The sequence below is a fragment of the Tiliqua scincoides genome, chromosome 2, assembly GCF_035046505.1.
Source record: "Tiliqua scincoides isolate rTilSci1 chromosome 2, rTilSci1.hap2, whole genome shotgun sequence".
Lineage (NCBI taxonomy): Eukaryota > Metazoa > Chordata > Lepidosauria > Squamata > Scincidae > Tiliqua > Tiliqua scincoides.
In genome coordinates this window covers 226,403,950-226,425,933 of record NC_089822.1, presented here as the reverse complement: position 1 = coordinate 226,425,933, position 21,984 = coordinate 226,403,950, and the positions used below count along the sequence as shown (strand labels likewise).

Here is a 21,984-nt window from a genome sequence, read left to right as displayed (position 1 = left end):
TTTTCCCCAGACTTGTTCATGAGATCACCCTGATTCCAAGCCACAATCTATCTGGTGATATGTCAAGCTTATCTCTGTCAACCCCAAAGGTCAAGCCAGCTGAGCAGCACAGGCTTCCCCAGATTGGTGAGCACATGAGGTTGCCTTTGCAAATCCAAACCAGAGAGCTCACCAGCCAGCCTTGCAAAGCCAGCAAGCATCTGACAAGTGGTACTGGTTTATCCACTAACTTTACTTACCTCAGGGTGTACACCCACCCACCAACTTTTGCTTCCCATGCCTGCACAATACTTATCTAAAGTGACCAAAAAGGAAGTAAAATCATATTTTTCTACATCAAGGGTAGGCAAACTTCCAACTTTAGGGATCCTCGACCTTGAACAATTGTATATAATAGGGAATTTCAGCAGGTGCAGCTTGTCATCTCACAGCTTTCTCTCTCCTACACAATTGTTAAAGGTCCAGGATCCCTAAAGATGAAAGTTTGCCCACCCCTGTTCTACACGAACCTCTTTAAAACCACCCAACCTAAGTCACAGCACAATCCTGAGCTGCCTGGCACCCAGAGGATTAGCTGTGCCAAAATGGCTGCCGCAGCATCCTATGAGCACCTCCTTGGGGGAAGGACACATTTGTCCCCTTCCCCCAGTTAAGGGCACAGGCCCTGTAATGGGGCTATTCAAGTCTGTGCTGGCTATTTTGTCTGTGCTGCCTTACCTCAGGGCTGCATTTGCAGCTGCATCAGTGCTGGAAAATTACATAAGGCTGGGCCTTCCATTTCTTTGTTTTGCCTCAGGCCTCCTCAGAAGCTCTTGCATGCCAAAAAGTCTCCAGCCACTTAATAACGCACCACTTTTAATATAATAGATAATACAGCAGCATCAGAAAACCATCCCTGTTAAACAAGCAAGGCGTTCATAGTCATAGTGTGTGCTAAGGTGCTTCCAGACACCCCCTCCCCACCATCTACATCTGTTATGAGGGAACACCTGAGTCCTCTTCAATGGGGCTTACTCACAGGTAGGTGTGCATTAGAGTGCAAGCTTCAGCTGGTCCCCCAGCCCCACAGTGAACCTCATTCTGATGCACCTCATTCTGCTCCTCATTTGATACAGGGACCAAGAGGGTCACTTCCTTTCTAGCCCAACTTCCACGCTCTTCCATGTTTCTTCTTTCGACCCATTCTCATGTGCACCTTTTCCCCTTCCCTACATTGCAAATCTTGAGGAGTCTGCCTCCTTCCTATACAGTACTTCTAGCACATTCCCAGTCACTTCAATCACATCCCTTGCTTCCACTGCAAAGGTTTGACGCCTTGAACATTGGTAAGCCAAACATTTCATGCATGTGACTTCTCAGAAGTACTGCACTGGCTCATTTTCTGATTTCCAATTTCCTGATGACCTTCTGTATGGAAAGAAATCAAGGCTGTCCATAACAAGACCAATGTCTTTTGGGTTTTGCTTTATAACGAATAAAATGAGGTTTGTTTCACCTGTATCTACATTTGGGTGTGCATTAAATATATGCATGTGTATACATGTGCATAATGTATAAAGATCCTTTCATGATTTTCTTTTGCCTTTTTTTCCACTGGTGACACGCTTTGCTTTCTTCCCCACCTCTGGCTCCTGCACCACCACCACAAACTCCTCCTCTTCCTTTTTTATCTCCACAGGAGGAGTCTCTCCATTGCGCGCAGACTCCTGGGCCCTAATGGAAATAATACAGAAGGAAAAAATGAGGGGAGTTGTTTGTTTTGTAGACTGTACAGCAAGACCAAATAAGCCACTACACAAATTGAAAACCCTGCAAATCTTGGGTTATAGGAGGCAATTTCACATGTAGTAAGTGGCCCACCACCACCTTTTTGATAAGTGTGTGAACTCTGGTTTCCATGTTAAGACTACAGATTCAGAAAGCTGACAGTGTTATGTACAGGATGCTGTGAAGCCAACTAATCGTCATGGGTTTATCCCATCACTGCAAGAAGACTTCATTGTAAACTGCCACAAACTGATGAAAGAGCACTGGAACAAAACATTAGTCACAAGAATTGACAAAAAAGCAAACAAACATACAGACAGAACTCTGTGTATTTCACATGTCAATTCATTCTCCATTCAACCACTTCATCCAGAGAGGGACTGCCATGAGTGCAAAGTATTAAAACTCTCCCTGCTGTAGTCCTATTAAGTTTGCCCCACCAACTGCAATTTCGCAGAATTGGGGAAACAAGAGTACAAGGGCTAAACCCCTGCTAATTGGGTAAGAGCAGTAGTGGGATTCAAATAAATTAACAACAGGTTCTATGTCCTAATGACAATGTCCAGTCCCCCCAGTATCCCCCATCAGGTGTCCAGTAGCCCCCCCCCCCAGTATTCTCATCAATTATCCAGACACCCATGGGTGCACATGGGACAGGGTCAGGCCTGCTTGGGTCAGGGCTGTTTAGGGGAGGGGGGGTCAGGGTTGCATGGCAGAGGGGGTCAAGGCTGCTTGTGGGAAGGAGGGTCAGGGCTGCATGGGGGTCAGGGCTGCTTGTGGGAAGGGGGGTCAGGGTTGCATGGGAGAGGGGGTCAGGGCTACTTGTGGGGAGGGGGGTCAGGGCTTCACGGGGTCAGGGTTGCATGGGAGAGAGGGTCAGGGCTTCATGGGGTCAGGGCTGCTTGTGGGAAGGGGAGTCACAAGTACCACCAGAAAGTACCACTCCAGGTACCTGCACAATTGGTTGAGAAACAGTGTCCTAGTCACTGGTCTCGCTGCCAGGCAGTCGATATCAGGAGGTCCAACAAGTACCACCAGAAAGTACCACTCAAATACCACTGGTGGTACCCATACCACTGGTTGACAAACAATGTACGAGTGTAAATATGATAGTTTCACCCTCATACATTTCACTGCAGATACAATATTAATTAACTCATTTTTGCCCAGCCTACAGGTGTACACATTTGTTCCCTGCTGCAAATATGCAACATTGGGCAGAAATGGTGTAACTACTCAAAACATTCTCCTCCAGTTAGCATGAACCGAACTCCTGAGGACTCCATGAGATGAAACCAACTTCATCTGTATAAGTTATTATGCTGTAAAGAGGCATGACGCTACTCACATGGTTAATCTGAGTTTGCTTCACATGTTGTCTATATAGTTAAAATCAGAATACAAATGCCCCTTTAACCATAGATCAAGGGACACCCCAGATTTAAAAAAATGAGGAAAAATACTGTGCCTACCACCAGATGCATAAAAATATAATTAACACCCTGAGGCAACTCTGAGTATAATTCAAGGATGCTCAAAGGAGCCAATCCCCTTCTGCATTTCATTAACAAAACTCTCCCCCACAGCTATTGCTGGAGAAGGAAGATGCCTGCAATAGTAACAGGACTGGGTGGTGTGTGTGTGGGTGGGTCAGTCACCTAGAGTGAGGCACAAGAAGCAGTCTCCCTCCCACTGCTCAGCCCTTCTGCAAATCAATGGGGGGGGGCTTAAATGGGGCTAATGGAGCCCACCCCAAGAGCTGACAGGAGCAGGGGTGGGGGAGGAAGCCCAAGAAGAGCCTGCGGGGTGCTGCTACCTGCTTACTGCAGAAGAAGTAGCAACAAGTAGGGACTCTGCTCCTCTCCTCAGCCAGTTGCCCTAGTGAGGAGGAGGAAGGCAGCTGCCCCTGTGAGGCGCCCGCCCTTCCCAACTGCCGTGGCTTCCCCTCCTCCATCTCCTAGGAGAGGAGCCGGCCAGGCGGGCAATGCAAAGCAGAGCAGAGTGGGGGAAGCCGCAGTCCCCTGAGGGAGCAGGCAGGGCTCCCCTTCGCCAGAGGGTTTCAGAAGTCAGTCCCATTCTACTCAATGGGGCTTACTCCCAGGGAAGTGTGGACAGGATTGGTAGCCTCACAGCCCCAGCCTATGCCAGTCTCCTCAGAAGTCAGTCCCATTCTAGCCAATGGGGCTTTTCACCCCATAGTATCCTCCCCTGGGCAGCTGTGTGCGTGCTGACCCCGATGGTGTGCATCTCAGGCTGCAATCCTGTCTACACTTACCTGGGAGTAAGCCCCACTGACTATAAGGGGGCTTACTTCTGAGTAGGTATGCCTAAGCTGGGGCTCTCACTTCTCCCTGGGAAGAAGCCTGAGAAGATGCACTGGTGGGAAGTTTGCCTCTCCCGCTCCCAGCCCTCCCCTTCCCCCCTCAGCAGCCCCCCCAGACACCCCCAGAGCCACTTCCTTTGCCCACCTCCACCGGCCGGCCGGCCAGCCAGCCAGCCCGCGCGCTCTGCCTGCCTGCCTCCCTCCCAGCACTGGGACCCCCCAGTGGGTCCCAGCGCTGCTCGCGGGGGTCCCTCTGGGGTGGGGGGAACCGTGGCTGCCTCCAGCCGGACCCCGCACAGGCTGCAGGCGCCTCTGCGAGGAGTGCAGCGTGGGAGGCGCAGGGGCGCGCGGCAGCAGCCTTGGGTGGCGCGGGGCGGAGCCGGCCGGGGGGGCGCAGCATCCCGCGGGGCTGCCCCAGCCCAGGGGGAGCCGAGAGACCCACCTCTGCCAGGGGTGAGCAGCTGCCGGAGCAGCAGGCTGGAGAGCGAATGGAGAGGGTGGCGCTTCGGAGGGGGCTCAGGAGCAGCCATGCTGTATGTTGTGTGTGTGTGTGTGTGCCCCGTCCAGCTCAAGCCCGTCAACAGCTCGCGCACGCTGCAGAGCTGGCGCCCGCCAACAGCCCTACAGGCTGGCAGGCGGGGCGGGGCTGGGCTTGAGAGGTGCTCTGGAGCCTGCGCCGTGGGCAGGTGCAGCGAGGCTCTCACAGGGACCTGTCAAGGCACGCGCTCCCCGGCGCCAGGCGCTCAGCTGCGGCAATCGGGCACCTGCACGAGGCCACATGGTGCGCAGCTGCCGCTGGCCACTCCAGCCCCTGTGAGCAGTGCAGCCGGCGCACTTTAACAAACGGTTCGCAGAACCAAGAAGTACAATAAGAAACGGTTCTACAGAATAGGCGCGAACCGGCTGAATCCCACCACTGGGTAAGAGGCACTTTTTCAAGTGGGTGCTCCTTTTTTTAGCAGGGGGAGAGTAACTGGCCCACCTCACCCCAGCAGTGCCTGTTCTAGTGGCTGTCTGCTGGTATTCATTTGCATCTTTTTAGATTGTGAGCCCTTTTGGGACAGGGAGCCATTTAGTTATTTGATTTTTCTCTGTAAACCGCTTTGTGAACTTTTAGTTGAAAAGCGGTATATAAATACTATTGTTATTGTTATTATTATTGTTGTTATTAATAATAATAATAATAATAATAATAATAATAATAATAATAATAATAATAATAATAATAATAATAATAACAACCACATAGTTAAAGCTGAGTTTAGCCTTTACTGGCAGCAGGTGGGAAGGTGCCTCACACTGGGTCAAGACTGTTGATCTGTCTAGTTCAGTATTATGGACCATATAAAATATTTTGCCTTGTTCCAAGGAGCTCCTTCCTTATATCACCAAAAACTCTCTGCAAGGTACACAGAATGGTGACATCTGGGCAGTTTGTTTAAAAGAAGTTCATGTTGCAAGTTTGCCACATTTGATGCCAAGAGATAGTGACTGGCCAAAGTCACCCAGTGAGAGCTATGCAGAAATTAGACCCTGGGTCTCCTCATTTCAGCATCCTGTCTGGTGCACCATACTGGCTTTCCATGAACCCATAATTGATTGCAGTGTTCTGCATACACATCTCAGGGTAAAATGACTTGTGGGTGGAAATTGCACCACAAAAATTAGACACACAGAAGGCCTCTTACATACACTCCTATTCTGTCATCTAGGATTATTCTCTGCAGCATCTCAACCACCTTCTCCCATTATCAAGTAAAGAGGACATTAAAGTAAAACCACTACAGGGAATAAAATTAACACAACCTAAACACAATTAACATGCTCCTGACAAGCTGACAACTGAGGGCCCAATCCTATCCAATTTTCCAGTGCTAGTGCAGTTGTGCCAGTGGGGTGTGAACTGCATCCTGTGGTGGAGGGGCAGTCACCGGGGCCTTCTCAAGGTATGGGAACATTTGTTCCCTTACCAAGGGGCTGCATTGTCACTACACTGGAGCTGGAAAGTTGGATAGGATTGGGCCCTTAAGCTGCTAACCGTCTCCCAGCAACAAACAGTTCATCATCCAAACATAACCATGTATGGTTTAGTAGGGGAAACAAGGCAATTAACTTGGGACGTTAGTTGGCAAATTGCTTATACCCACATCCTGGGTTGGTGTATCAGTTCCCCCAGAGCAAGTAATTATATGTGATAGGCAAAAAAAGCACACAGCCCACAGTGTAAGAACTTCTCTGGAGGTGAGCAATTAACTAAGGGTTAGTTCACACATATTATGTTTTTCACATGGTAACTGCAGTCATCACAACTGCTATACAGTAGTCATATTTGTTTTCCGCACTCATAAACAATAAATCATCATGGACTACTTCCTCTTATCATAATCCACCAGCACCTGGCAAAAGGTGATTTCTTTTTGTTAATGTTATGCCAGGACCAGACCAAGGGGAAATTATGTCTGACGTCACCCCCCTGCTACTGCCACGCTCCCATGAGAGGGTGTGCCCCCTGCCTCCTCCACCTGGGGGGGAAGTATGCATCCCACCTCCTCTGCTTCCTCCCATTCCTTCACTTCAGCAGAACAGAGGCAACAATGATGGTGGCAGCAGCCACCTCAGTCCACCCACCACCTTTTCTGCTGCAAGTGTAGAAGAGGCAGGGTAGCAGCAGCAGTCCTCTTAATCAACCTGCTGCCACCTTCTCCTCTTCACTCATGGAGATGGCAGGCAGGCTAAGAGGGCTGCTGCTGCTGCCCCCCTTGCCTTCTCTTTCTCTCCTCCTCCTCACTCATCATGGACAGGGAGAAAGAGAAGGCGACAATGACAGCTGCAGCAGTAACAAAGGTGGCAGCAGCACCACCACCACCAGCACTAGTGCAGTCCCCCTTCCGATTTGCTGCTGCTACCTCACTCCTGTCCTCCCCACTTACCTGCTTCTTCCTCCTTCCTTTGAAAGCATGGCAGAGCATGTTGAAGCAAGTACATCTGGAGAAGGGGAGGTGGGGCAAACGTCCCTCAGCTTTTTTGGTTCTGCCCCCATTCTGCCACTCTATTTCAAACCATAGAGCGACAGAGCTAGAGGAATAGGTAAGGGTAAATTGGGTCTTCCCCTCTCAGTCTGGCCCCTCCTTGCCTCTTAGTCAGGACCAACCCATCCATAAGGCTAACTGAGGTTGGCACCTCATACACCTCTGTCCACCCACTTGTCTCTGCTGCTCCTCCTCCCCCCACTCTCTGGACTGGAAAAGGAAAATGGGGTGGAAGAGGATGTATGGAGGAGAATAAGGATGTCCACCTCTGCCCACCCACTTGTCTCTGCTGCTCCTCCTCCTCCCACTCTCTGGTTGGGAAAAGGAAAAAGGGAGATGGAGTGAGAGAGGAAGGATGGAGAAGAGGAGAGTGACCCACCATTTCCCTCCCCTGCACATTTCCTGTTTTACTCCATCATGTTCTTCCAATCTAATCTAGGGAGCAGGAGGAGCAGAGGCTAATATATAATCTGGTAAAGGGCACAGCCTGAGAGACCAGAATATCTTGGGTCAGCCCTGCTCTCAGATCATCTGAAACTCAATCCCTACAAATAGGTGTTATTATACTGACACTGCCTAGGAAGAGGGAGGGTGTGGATTATTTGCAAATTCTCAAACTCCACTGCTTAAGAACACAAACCTTTCTTCTTCGGTAGGGACGCCTGGCTTCTTCGAAGAGTCAGTAGTTGGAGTGGGGCTAGGGAGAAATGAACAAAATATCCATGTTAATGATCATGTCTTGATATTTTGTGCCACCCATTTCATATATTTTAATCAGACCTGGCCAACCCATGAGGTAGGCTGAAGCAGTAAGTTCTGGCAGTGGAACTGAGTGCCCCAACCCCAGCCAAGAGAGTGACTACTCTAGTGTCTCTGTTACTCCCCCTTTACCCTTTGCAAGCCTTGATTGCAAGGGGCATATCAGGAGCTCCCCAATTCACCCCTTGGTGGCTTTGCCAGGGGCACAACATGATCAAAGAAGCAGCCAGGAGCCTCCTTCACTTTTAAAGTCTGAGTTCCTGATCTGTCCCTCTGAGACCCTACAAGGGGTGTAATGCAAGTGAACGAGGTGCTGGCAGCTGGCAGCTTCCTCGTCTGCCTTGCATCCGATTGCAGTCTAAAGATAGCACAGAGGTAGCATGACTCCACATTGTGGGAACTGCATGCGTGTCCTCCTGGCAGCAGAAAGTGTGCTGCTTCAGGCATGATGGAGTCTCACTGGACCTGATTTTAATTGATCGTTATAGTTTCTATTTTATCCTAAATCAATGTTGTAGATAGCTGCTCACCTGCAATCAGTGCAGGATTCCTGCTGGGAAAGTAGTTTCCCCATCCTTCTGCTCAAGTTACCTCGAGACCAATATATACAAACGTTTGGGGATGAAGGTAAAGGTTTCAGGTTTTATACATTGTCAGCGGTTATTTGAAAATCCATGGTTTATTTATTTGCTTTAATACATTTATTCCCCATTTTTCTTTTTTACAAAATAAAGAACCAAAGCACCTAACATCAAGAATTTAAAATACAATAAACCAATATAAAATACAATAAAATAATAAACCACAGAAGCAGCAAAAAAAAAAACCTACGTTTTTAAGAAAACAAACCAAAATAAAAAGGTCTTCAGCCTCTGCCTGAAGGTCAACAGGGAGAATTGCATTTGTAATTCGTTAGGGACAAAGTTCATAATTGAGGTGCCACTGTAGAGGAGGCCTGGTTGCAAGCCCCATAGCCTGCAGAGGGGCCTCTCAAATTTCTTTGGGGCAGGTCATCTCATATGGAAGAAGATAGTCTTGGCCCTAAGCCACGAAGGGCTTTAAAATTCCAAACCAGCAATTTGAATTGTACTTGGAAACTAATTGGAAGCCAGTATGGATGGAAAAAAGAGGTCTAGCAGATTCAAACAACGTCACCCCCATCACCACACAGGACACCACATTCTGCACTAGTTGTGAAGTCAAAGGTGGCCCTATACACAGTGTGTTGCAGTAACTGAGTCATGATGTCACAGTGATGTGATCAGGTCTGAACAATTTGGGAAAGATCACAGCTGGTGCACCAAATGAAGCTGGGAAAACTGAAACAGAAGCTACAGTATTTTAAAATGCTATAAAAGTCAAAATCACATTTCATATAAATGTGATTTGATTACTGCCACTTAATAAAACTTCTTCCTTGTATTTACCATTACTAAGTAGAAGCTTGCACCACCTGTGATTCATTAAGCTAAACACAGCGCACTAGCCAAATACAGTTAGCCACCAGGGGTCCAAGAAACCTGCTTTGGCTGCCTGCCTGGGATTGCACAAATCGGGAGGGGGGGGGGGCGGAATTCTTATGCACCTGGCTCAATTCAATACATTACTGGCATGGATTCAGACTGAGCAGGCCAGTTGAGCATTTGCTGTACTTAACTGAGAAAAGCCATTGTCAAGGAAACAAAGACAAGGAATACATCCAAAGCCAGTCCTAGCTCAAACCAATTTAGAGTCACAGATAAAAGGGAAAACAATTGGGGGCCTTCCATTCTAATGAAAGAATTGAGAAGTTCGACACATCTCATGGACTGGAGTTGACTAATCATCCTAAGAGGGTCCACTAAGAGGATCTTAAGAAGATTCTCTTAGCAGATCCTCTTAGGATTATTAGTCAACTCCAGTCTGTGAGATGTGTCAGATAAAACCTGAGAAGGTTTTCATGCTTGGAAACATTCTGTGACTAGGATTCTGCATTTTGTTCCATTAATTCCACTAAGATTGCCATCTAAACATTCCTTCAGGCTGGAACAAGGCACTTTTAAAAGGGAAAAGGAGCAAAATCCACAATGAGTCAGACATGCCTCTGCACACACCAGTTATTTCCTATGAAGGTCTTCAGAGAAACACATTAGCTTTATAGCTGGCAAGCTATGGCTTGTTCACTTAATTATTTGTTAATTTGGGTGTTCAGTTAACACAATATGCAGGAAAGCAACTGTCTGCACAGCTGCACGCACTGATTAGCTGGTGATGGATGGGAACAGGGGACAGTCAGGTACACACAACATTGGGCTGGGAGGAGTCAGGAGGACAGGTTGCTTCTTTACTACAGTACTTCTTCAAGCAGTCATTGTGTAAACACATGTAGTAGAATTCTGCAGGTGTGCATAGCTGACCTGCAGAATTCTAGAAGCTTCTAGAACATTGCTGAGCATTTGGCTCCTACTCTTGAATGAGGAAACACCATGCGCATGGTGAGGGCGGGAAGAATGTTCAGTTCCTCAGTTCTTTTGAGAACCACCTCCCAAGTCAAATTGCAAGATAAAACTTGAAGCCAGACCTGCACAGGGGATAGTTAGTTGGGTTGGCTGTCTGCACAGATGACCACTCAAAAGAATTTTAGTTACAGGTAAGCAACCTGTCCTCTTCCTCCATGGTCTCTATGCAACCATGTGTAGTGGACACTAGCTAGCTTCTCTCTTACCTTGAGGTGGGTGCAGATCAATCATAGGAATATATTCTGCAAAACAGCCCACCAAAAAGGCATCTGCTCTTGACCTTGGGTTGAAGGTACAGTGCTTAATAAAGGCTGATGGGGATGCTTTGCAAAACTGTGGAAGCAGAACACCCCTCAAACTCTCAGCACAGGGAGAAACGGATGAAATGCCATTTAAATACAGCTGGTGACTCTATTTTGTCTAGCTAGCTGCTGGTGAGGAAGAAAGTCTGAAAGCCCAATCTAGCCCCAAGACACAGAGACATACTGCTATGTACACCAGCATAATGCTAGCCCTGCCAGTGCAGAAGCCCCTCCACTGATGGCAGCACCTTGGTCCCAATGAAATTTCCCCTCAGTGCTGCTATTTGCCCCAGCAGGAAAGTTATCCTTGGTGCCAACGGCAACTCGAAGGGCAAATAGCAAGTGGAAGGGAGATTTTGGAGTGATTCTCATCAGGATCACAGCATGGGAAGAAAGGGCTCAGCCCATTTTCCCAGATCATGGTACTGATCTGGATTGCAGGACTCTGTGGTCACATTTAAAAAAAAAAAAAAAAAGATAGAAAGAGAATAAAACAATTAAGATTTCATATAGTTTGACCCTAGAAGCTGTACAGGAGCTGACATCTCAGTGCTACTCAAGCTACCACTCAGCATAGTACAGCACTCCTGGCAAAAATGCACTGGCTAAAAGGTTCCCTTCTATGCCTAACAGTCTTGTCCTGTACTAAATCTGGCAGCGCAGATTCAAGGAAGATGTTGGTAACACTCCAGTCAACTCTCTGCACTTTAGGACTTTGCAAAGGTAGACACACACACACACACACACACACTCAGACCCCATGCTGATAACACAGCAGAATTTTTATACACAACTGTATTCACCCCAACACAAAAGGAGAAAGATTATAGCTGTGGCTCTTGTTTTCCTTTGAGCCTGTGCTCTGGTGGTAGCAAGTTGTCTCCCGAATGAAGGAAGAAGGATTGCATCTTGATCTAAAGCGACACCATTAATTTCTTTTTTCTTATCCCTGCACAAAGTCTACCGAAGATTTAGTTTACAATAGGTTTAGATAAGAACCAGTCAAATTCCCGGGGGTGGGGGTCAGCCAAGTAATTCACTCCTGTGACCCGAGGGCTTGGTATGAAAAAAGAAAATGTATTTTGCAAAGGCTAGTTCTACAAATGCTTAGCTAAGTTAGGTTCTGCATATATAGAGGCAGATGATTTCTGGCACTATATGAGATGGCCTTACGAAGCAGAGTTGGTCCTGTGGTTTTAATTTTTTTTTTTTAGTGGAGTTGGCACAGCAGCAGATAGGCTGTTCTTTGGATTCCTCCAGTTTGGAAATTGTGCTGCTCGCTTTCACACAGGGCCCACCTGAGGCCCAGCACTTGAGAGACAAAGGGCCAAATTACACATTATATTAATCAGGTAGTTTGTCCCCGTGAATTAACTTTCTCATTGTAAAAAAAGAAAGCTATGGGAAAGCCACATACTGAGAGCCAGGATAGTGTAGTGGTTTGAGAGCTGGACCTAGGCTTGGAAGCTCCAGCTTCAAATCCTCACTCAGCTATGACACTTCCTAGGTGACCTGGCGTCAGTCACTATCTCTCAGGCTCACCGACTTCATAGGATTTTTGTGACAGAAGGAGGGAAGGAACTACGTATGTCACCCTGAGCTCCTTTGAGGAAGGGCAGTATGAAAATGTGAAAAATAAAAAAAAACAAAATTTTCTGCTTGCAATGGTTATTTCCTTTGAGAAGGAAGCTGCCATTGGTAGCGTCAATGGGAGCTTCAAGTCCTGTCGTTCTTCAGGCAGCAACCCATGAGGCAGGGCTGCAGAATCCTCAGGAGTGCCAGGATTCTGCAACTTGCTCCAACAAGGATGTTAAGGATATCTACAGAGTGCAATCCTTACCTGGGCTTCGGCTGGCACAGGTCCCTTGTGCTGGCCTAGGAGCGCTGTGCATGTGCCATAAAGTACATTTGCGTCTCCTTACAAGCAAGCTAGGCCATCACAAAGATGTGCCCAGGCCAGGAGAGGGGTGAGTTTGTGCTGGCTGAGGAAGGTGCTGCTTATACCTTTGTGCTGCCTATACCTCCAGGCCAAAACAAACTCTCCTAGGACACACCTCCCTGCCTAGAGAGTTTTAAAGAGGCAGCTGTATGGCCTAGAGCCTTGTGCTCTTCCTTTGGTCCATCATTTTTCTTCTGGCCTGTTGTCAGCCCTGTTATGTATGTTCAGGAAAGCAGGAGGTTCTGCACGTGGCAGAGGCTTGAATTCTGCCTTGGTGGGTGCTGGCTCCAGGGCGTACGGTTCTGGAACCTGTGACTCCAGGGTTTCCTGCCTGGCAGGTGCAAGCCTAGTCTTCAGCTGGTGTCAAGGTCTGATGCTGGATCCAAGACAGATCCTTCTCTACCCTCCTCCAGATCAGACTCCAAGTTACAGGGATTACGACAGCTGACGACCCAGAGCAAAGAGCAGCTTCAAGCAGGATTTTCGTGTGTCCCAGTTTGGATTCCATCCTGGGTCCCAGTTTGGATTCCATCCACCACAGATGCTAAGTATAATGAAAAAATAAATACACAGGGCGAAACTACAAGTTTAATGTAAAATGTGGTTGGCCCCAAGAGAAACATTGGCCCTGAAAGCAAATTTCAAACTTGCCCATTTACTTGTCAGGGTTCCTCACTTTTAGTGCATGAATTAGTGTCACAGGCAAACCTTTGCTTTATACTTTTTGGCTAAGGACATTTAGGGCCCAATCCTATCCAGTTTTCCAGTGCCAGTGCAGGCGTGCCAGTGGGGTATGCACTGCGTCTTGTGGTGGGGCAGTGGTCACAGAGGCCTCTTTAAGGTATGGGAACATTTGTTCCCTTACTTTGGGGCTGCATTGCAGCTGCACCGGTGCTGGAAAATTAGATAGGATTGGGTCCTCAATCTCTTTATAATTCTGTCTGCAAGACAGACCCAAAGAAACAGACCTGTTTGAATGTAGGACACAGAAGTAAGCTATATTGGATCAAATTTGCAAAATCAAATTTGGCAGAAACAAGAAAATCTGTTTTGGACAACTGGAATTGTCTGCCCTGATATTTATGACTCTCGTGATGCAATAAAAGCTTGAACATTGAAAATAGTCAGCAATTCCCAATATTTCCAATTCAAATGAAATGCCAACCCATCTGTGTAGGCATTGACATTTGGGATTTGAAAAGGTTGACCTGCTAATCTTTCGGGTATTTCCACACAGCATAGCAGGAGCCCAGCCTTTCCTCTCAGCTCCTCTTGGCAAAAACACTAGTTCATGCCCTAGTCCTCTGCCATCTTGTTTCCTGTAATTTTCTTATTACTAGACTCCCATTGTCAAGCCAGAGTCCTTTCAGTTAACCTAGATCAGAGGTGTCAAACTCGTTTCGTACAGAGGGCCAAAGTTAGCATTCAGGGCTCCAGCTGAGGGCCGGAAGTGATGTCATTAAGCAGAAAGTGACATCACTAAGCAGCTAATGGCCAGAAATCAGACCCTGTTCTCATATAGAAACTCATTATTAACTGCAAATGACAGAAAAGAAAGTATGCAAATCTTGATCATATTTCAAGATTTGGGAAAGCCCAATTTTCATGTGGACTGCCATTTCAGCTGTAACACCTCAGCAGCTGAGAGCCTGAGGGCTGGATAAAAAGCTTCCGGGGGCCGCATCTGGCCCCCGGGCTTTATGTTTGACACCCCTGTCCTAGATGTTATGCGACTCTCTCACTGTTTTAGATATTTGACAACCCTCCTCACATTGTGAGGACAACAGAAATCTTATAGCCCAGATTGGTTATTATTATGATTTTAGCATCACACTGCCCCACCCCATATATGCTTTGCCCTTAACTTTAAAGCTCTCCATAGCTTTGCCGCTTTATGGGACTAGTCCAAGACCGCCAGATGCCTGAGGCAGCATTCCAAATATTGCCCCATTTACCAGATGGTGTACCAGATTCTGCCCTTCACACTCCTCTACGCACTAGCTCAGCAGTCTCCTGCCCTCCTTGTGTCCTCTTTCTCTCTGTTCCCCTCTTCCCTTCCCAATTCAAGTAATAGAAGAGGGAGTAGAGGCAAGTAGGCAGCCAGAGATAGATGCCCCCATCAGTCTAATGCCTGAGGCAACTGCTTCCTTTGGCTTCATGGATGGGCTGGCCCTGATCTGCCCTTATTTGTGCTCCTCCAACTCTACCACCATCACTTGTCCATCATTTTCCCACTCCTTTATACTGCACTGTCTTCAGTCCTTTACCTCTCTCCAAGCTACCTCTCTCTTCCTTCAAACCTCTCCTCAAACCCAACTCCTCTGCAAAGGCCTCATCTTTACACATTCTCTCCCCATCTGAAATGAAGCCTAATATATGTAACCGTATTCACACATATTCACTTCCTATTACTTATACTTCTCGTTTCTCCCTCTCCTCCCTCTGCAGGAGATAGCCTCCTGCACTATCTAAACTTAGATTGTGAACTCCTCACAGCAGGGACCTGTCTTTCTTGCTTACATTATTTTGTAACATGCCACAGACATTCATGATGCTATCTGACTAATTAGTATCTGTCAGCATCTTTGCACTGACTTTTGTGCCCAGCATTGCTCTCCCAAGCAATGATCCTCCCATCTGGGTTCTTTGCAAGTCAAAAATGAAAATGCTGCAACCTGGAGAGTCAAATTTTCCAGAGTGTGCTTTGAGGAGAATGTATTGTGCTAATGTATAGGTTATCTGACCAAGTAACCACACATTAGACTTAAGCATAATCCCTTTTTCCAATCTTGTTTAATGGATATACTAAACATCACACTGGGAACCAGATTCCCATGATTCATAGTGTCAAAGTAGCCATGAATAATGGCCCTGGCTATAAGATTTCTGTCACCTTTACTACAGTCTCCACAATGTATGTGCTATAGCAAGAAAGAAGATTCTTCATTGGAAATGGAACATTAGGCGAAAGGCACATGAAACAGTAGAGGAAGGCTTATAAAAACCGGAAAACATAAGCAGGCGAATTTGATCTGGGGCTCATCAACCTTAGCAATTTTCCTGTTAAGCACCTTCTTTTACAGCTCCTTGCTTGCCTCAAGATAAAGCACAGCAAGACAACTAATTCCAGAAGGATGAAGTGAAGAGCAAAAACTTCATTATAGCAAACTGGGATGATGGGGTTTGGGTAATGAAGTGATCAACAGAGCCTGTTATGAAGCCCACCTGTGTACAGAGCTCTTGTTAAGGCCGGCTGCTCACCTGCAATCCTCTTCTGCTGAGCCCCCTTCTTTCCTGAGCATTGTGGGGAAGAGGCCAACTACAACATTAACTCAAACACTTTTTAAAGCCCAGCTGGTTGCATTTGTAGAGTTGCTCTATGAATCGTAGAGATTTGTAGTGGCTGATCCTATGGGTGGAAGCCGCAAGCCTCCCTTACCATCAGCTGGGAAAGGGCAATAGCTCAGTCGTATAATACATGTTTTGCATGCAAAAGGGCACAGGTCAATTCCTGGCATCTCCAGGCAGGGCTCAGAATGCCCCCCCCCCAAAAAAACAAAACCCTAGAAAGCTGCTGCCTATCAGTGAACACAGTACCGACCTACGTGGACCAATGGTCTGACTCAAGAGAAAGCAACTAAATTTATGTGCACAGCAATGGGTTGCTGTACTAGGACTGGAAAAGTCCAGCCCCATTTTCACCAGAGTTACATGCTGAATGCACCTTCCAGAGGCTGAGATGAAAGCATCAGTGCCCCACTGCCAAAGCGGGTTGCTTTTCTAGGCCTGGGAGTTTGAGTCCAAGCACTGGTACAAGAAAGATAAACAGAGGCGTCAAAATGCTGCAAAGCCTTTTTTGCCACATCCTGTCTTCCTGGTATATAATGGCTTATACGAGCCACTCGTAGCACCGGTTTCAAGTGCTGGTCTTTGTTGTGAAGGGGCAGAGGGATTATGCAGGGTTGCACTGCAAAAACAATATACATCAAGGATTATTTTAAAAACTTCCAACAGGCAACAGCAAAGCCCCTAATGCCTTGGGATCCCAGACTTGATTTACAGGCAGTTTCCTTATTTCCTCCATTACTTACTTTAATTCACAAGCATTTTAACTATTAGCAAAGTTTCAGTGTGTCACCGCACTCAATTATTCACAGCAATGGACAGAGACGTTGACCGACTGCACAAGCGTTAATGCAATTTAGGACCGGGGACTGCAGGCTCCCTGATAATTTATTTCAGCCGATTATGCAGACCAGGAGAAAGTCGGGGACTTGCAACAAATGTGCAATCCATACTCCATCACTACCTGAAACATACCCTGAACACTCCGGTTCCTTCGCTTATTTGGGATTTAAGGCCTTATTAGGAAGGTGATTTTCTTCCTCTTACACTCCTCTGGCCCAAACCCTCAAGACAGCCAAACTCATTACCTCTCTTCCTATTGGCTACCCAGACATAAAACAGGGGTGGGCATTACCAGACCCATGGGGCACATTCAGCCCCATTATAATTTGATGCAGACATTTGCTCAAAGTCCATGGCCATCAGGGTATGTTTTAAATAGGGTTCTAACTGTCTTGCTTGCAGAAAAATGTTTGAAAACGTGAGCAAAACACCAGATCATGTATAATATGGCACCCAATGGCGTATTCTAAGAACTGTCATGCTAACAGCCTATTCCTAAAAAAGTGTGTGTTAGCAATTTCACATGGACTACTGCACAAGGCATACCTAACAGGGACACATTCTCTATGAGGCAAGTGAAGTACATTTGTCCCACAAAGCCTGTGATGAAAACAATTGTTCAGGAGACATCCATCCACTTCCTGCTCCACTTTCCCCCATTCCTGCTCCTCTTCCCCTCTTCCTGCTGCTGCCATTCATTCTCTGAATAACACTTCTAGCTACTGGTTTTTTAACATTAGAGTAGAGAGTGCTGCATGAGCAGCCTGCATTGATCTGCATTTCATGGAGCAGACTACAGAGACTGCATGGATGGCATTCCCTTGTATTAAAGAGCAATTTCTACAATACTGCTTTACATGACATGCTCTGCAATGTGGTGCATGAAGCATTGGGATATTTCAGGTTGAGAAAAATCCTCAGCCATGAAGATAACTGGGAAAACAACAGCCTATTACTATTGTTCAGTGTGGCCAACCTCAGAGGGTTATTGTAACAATAACCTGAAATAATTGCCATGTACGCTAACAGATGCCAAGATGGTAAATTTTAAGAGGCCTTTTCAATAAATCTCTATTTCCTGGTCAATCTCTGTGTTTTTCGGTTCCATTTCAGGGCTCTTGCATGAACTCCCATATCTAGGAGTGGTGGCTCTTCCCTGTATAGTCTCATTGACTCACCTTGTTGTGCCACCATGAAATCCTCCATCCCAATTTGAAACAGAATAGGTTGGGACCCTGTTGAGCTACCTGCTGTGCTATGTGTCTGATCATAACCACTCATTTGCCGATATGTAGTCTCCAAGCATTTGGCTATGAGTGCCTTTCAGACTTCTATAAGTAGCATTTTAATAAGTCGTTCCAAAACCTTAAACAAAGACCCTTAAAAAAAAAAAAAAAGGCTGCACATGTTATTGTCATTATGAGTCTCTAAATAAAGCCCTGAAGATCACTGTTCTGACTCTGGTCTAAATGAGCCACTTTAAGATCTATAGCACCAAAAGAGAAGTATCACTTCTATGGCCTACCTCGTTTTAACATGCAGCATATTGATCATTGACTATGAACCTTTCTCAATCTGAGCAGGAGGACAGGATGTGGAATGAGTTTATTTTGGTTTAAATGTCCTCCTCGAACTGCTACCTTCAACTCTTGCCGAAAGCCAGTGCCAGGGATTTGTCTTGCTGACCTTCAAACAGATAGACTTTCCTTTTTGTTGCTTCTGAGCATTCCTTTGCTATGTCGAATGCATCCTATTTGACAGGCCATCAGCCTGCTTCCCTGCCCCCCTGACCTGAGGCACACACAGCTGTCGGCTATTATGTAGCCCAGAGTGGACTCAGACCACTGCCCTGCTTCGCACAAGCTGTACCAATTACAAATAGCACTCACTCCACCGGATCCTCAAGACACCATCAACCTTATTCTGCTCCCTTCTCCATTTTCCGCCATGACCATGTATCTGTTTTTAAAAACATGTTATCACTCTCCTTGACTGATCATCAGACATCGGAACTCAACAAAAAATGTCAACCGCCAAAGGAAGTTTGGCTGAACAACATTTAAACCCTGCTCCATCATGTGCCCTTGCTCTCCTATTACCAGTTTTCCCTCATTACTGCACGCACGCACGCACGCACAGTGTAATTGGAAATAGCCTTATCCATTTTTACATTTCTCAGAAGTCTGCCAATCCTTCTACATTTCTTTCATGTTTCTTCTTTCTTTCATGTTTCTGGGCAGGAGGTCTGGTCTAGAGGGTAGAGCCTCCATTTGCCTGAAGATTAACATCCACAAGGTCGCCAGTTCGAGGCCACCGGCACCGTGCGACCTTGGAGCAGCTGACAAGCTGCAGCTGAGCTGTTCCATCTGCTCGGAGCGTGGGAGGATGGAGGCCAGAATGTTAAACCAGATCGGAGTGTAACACCTTGAATATGTAGTGGTTCTTGAAAGAGAGAACCTTCTTTCAATTTGTAAAAATCCCTGCGTGGATTTAATAAGCCTGCCTCTGTAAACCGCCTTGAATAAAGTCTTGAATAAAGACCAAGAAAGGCGGTATATAAATACTGTGTATTATTGTATTATTATTATTCTTTTCCAGTTAATATTTTTCATCCTCTCATAAAAAGTGACTGACCTCTACTCAGTGGTTCCCAAACGGGTGGGTCATGACCCACCAGAGAAACTGGAAGCAGGCCATTCCTCCACAAGGAGAGTGGCCCAGCAAGCAGGGCAGTGATGGCACCACAGTGATCATGGCACCACCATGACCAAGGGGCTTCCTAACATACCTGGGAGGTAGCACTGGCCATCTGGAGGGTACAGGAGGCTCCTAGCCCCCTCTGCAGGCTTCTCCGGTGCTCAGAAAGGCTCCTTGATCTAATCCTCACTCACTTCCAGTCTGCAATTGTGAATCTGGAAGTGAGTCACAATTGGATTGAGAAGCCTTTCTGAACAGCGGAGAGGCCCACAGAGAGGTCTGCAAGCCCCTGGTGCTCTCCAGATAGGCAAAGCAACACCCCAGGCACATTAGGAAGTCCCTTGGTTGCAGCAGTGCCACGATCACTGCCATCTTTTCTGGGCCACACCCTTTAAGGGGGAATGAACTGCTTCTGGTTCCTCTGGTGGGTCACAACCCACCAATTTTGGAACCACTGACCTAGAGCAGGGGTGTCCAAACTTTTTGGCAGGAGAGCCACATCATCTCTCTGACACTGTGTCGGGGGCCGGGAAAAAAAAGAATTAATTTACATTTCAAATTTGAATAAATTTAAATAAATGAATATATTAGATGGAACTTATATGAATGAAAGGTCTTGCAATAGCTCAAGGCCTATAAAAGGCATTGCACAAAGCAAGACCAGCTTTTCCTTCACTGCCACTGCTGCATCACAGACGTTAATCAGCAAGCTGTGGAGGGAGCCCTCGTCCCACAGCTTACGCGAGAGGTCAAACAGTCGCCCTCATGCTGAGAGCAGTTGTGAACATAAGAACATAAGAACAGCCCCACTGGATCAGGCCATAGGCCCATCTAGTCCAGCTTCCTGTATCTCACAGCGGCCCACCAAATGCCCCAGGGAGCACACCAGATAACAAGAGACCTCATCCTGGTGCTCTCCCCTACATCTGGCATTCTGACTTAACCCATTCCTAAAATCAGGAGGTTGCGCATACACATCATGGCTTATACCCCATAATGGATTTTTCCTCCAGAAACTCGTCCAATCCCCTTTTAAAGGCGTCTAGGCTAGACGCCAGCACCACATCCTGTGGCAAGGAGTTCCACAGACCGACCACGCGCTGAGTAAAGAAATATTTTCTTTTGTCTGTCCTAACCCGCCCAACACTCAATTTTAGTGGATTTTGTGTCAGGCCAGCATGGACTCCAGCAAATCTCCAGAGGCTCATTGGAGACTGGGGGCTCTCTGCAGGCCGGAGTCCTTGAGGGCCATAAGTGGCCCCTGGGACAGGGTTTGGGCACCCCGATCGAGAGTATTGGACATTCCTTAAAATAAGGGATAGCTATAAGAACTATTCATGGTGAATGTAACCAAGGATTGATTGTGGGATATGGAATAGTTATACATGCTAACCATCCTGTTTCTAGAGATAGGATCAGATTTGTCAGTTTGTGTTTTGTGAGAAACCAACCAAAGTAGGATCTGGATCCTATAAAGTCTCATGGTGGAAGCCACAAGGGGATATGACGTGATGGTGACCTTGGAAAACACTGCTACAAAAGCACCAAATCCCACTTCCTCCTGCATTCAGATTATTTTGCAGAGAGAATGAATGCTTGCAAACAGGGTACAAATACTTCCTGACTTCCCCTCTTATCTCTGCTTTATCCTTCAGTGAATATTCAGAAGTTTGCAAATTCTGTGACGCATACTGTAAGCTGCTTCCTGGACCCTCCAACTGAGATAATCTGTTATCAACAGGACACTGATCGGTTCTTAGAACCCATGGGCACAATCCAACACCAGTTAATCACGATTGAACTCCATTGAAAACAATGGAATGGATTCTGCTGTAACTAAACTGAGCCCCATTTACTTCAATGAGACTCAGCATTGGATGGATTGCATCTCCTGGGTTAAAAAGCCCTGTCTGCTTCTGCAACTTCTGTGCATTGGTAGGCCCCAAGGTGCAGGAGACCGGGAGACCAGGACAAGCAGGGGAGCTGAATAAGGTGCACTACTTACAGAGACCAGGAAACCAAAGATTGAAGGTATTACAGTCTACTTGGTTGTTCTGCCTCTTCCTGGATACTCTCAGGACCCTGATCTGGAGTGCAGCTGGGTTTTGTCTCTTCCTCTCAAGTAAGTCATATGGATAGGATAACCCTGCTGCTTCTGAGGTCTCCGAGGTGAGGAAGGTTCAGAACAAAGATGGAAATCACAATCACACCCAGCTGGGGTGTCATTTGGCAGATGTCTTCAGCTGACCCTCAGAGTGTACTGAGTCCCTTGAGCACACACCAATACTGGGGGCAGCCAGAGAATCCAGATCCACCTGCTTTTTGGAGGAAGACAGTATCTTTTCAAGTCTGAGAATTAGGAAGTACTAACATTCTAGGATTTCTGAAACTTCTGTTCCATGTTTTGTGCAAACTATTGTACACTTGTAAAGCACCAGTATGTTGGGGCAGGGATCTTGAACTAGGTTTCCCAGCAGCTAGT

General features: G+C 46.8%; 1 protein-coding gene across 1 annotated transcript in view; it reads right to left on the bottom strand.

Moving 5' to 3' along the window:
• Positions 1-1,522: 1,522 nt before the first annotated feature.
• C2H3orf20 (chromosome 2 C3orf20 homolog) overlaps positions 1,523-21,984 on the bottom strand; it is a 66,999-nt gene continuing 46,537 nt past the window's right edge. The window contains exons 15-16 of the mRNA XM_066612980.1: positions 7,760-7,816; positions 1,523-1,713 (exon numbers count right to left, since the gene is read on the bottom strand). Coding sequence (XP_066469077.1) covers positions 1,566-1,713; positions 7,760-7,816 — 205 coding nt within the window. The 3' untranslated portion in view covers positions 1,523-1,565. The remainder of the gene's footprint in view (positions 1,714-7,759; positions 7,817-21,984) is intronic.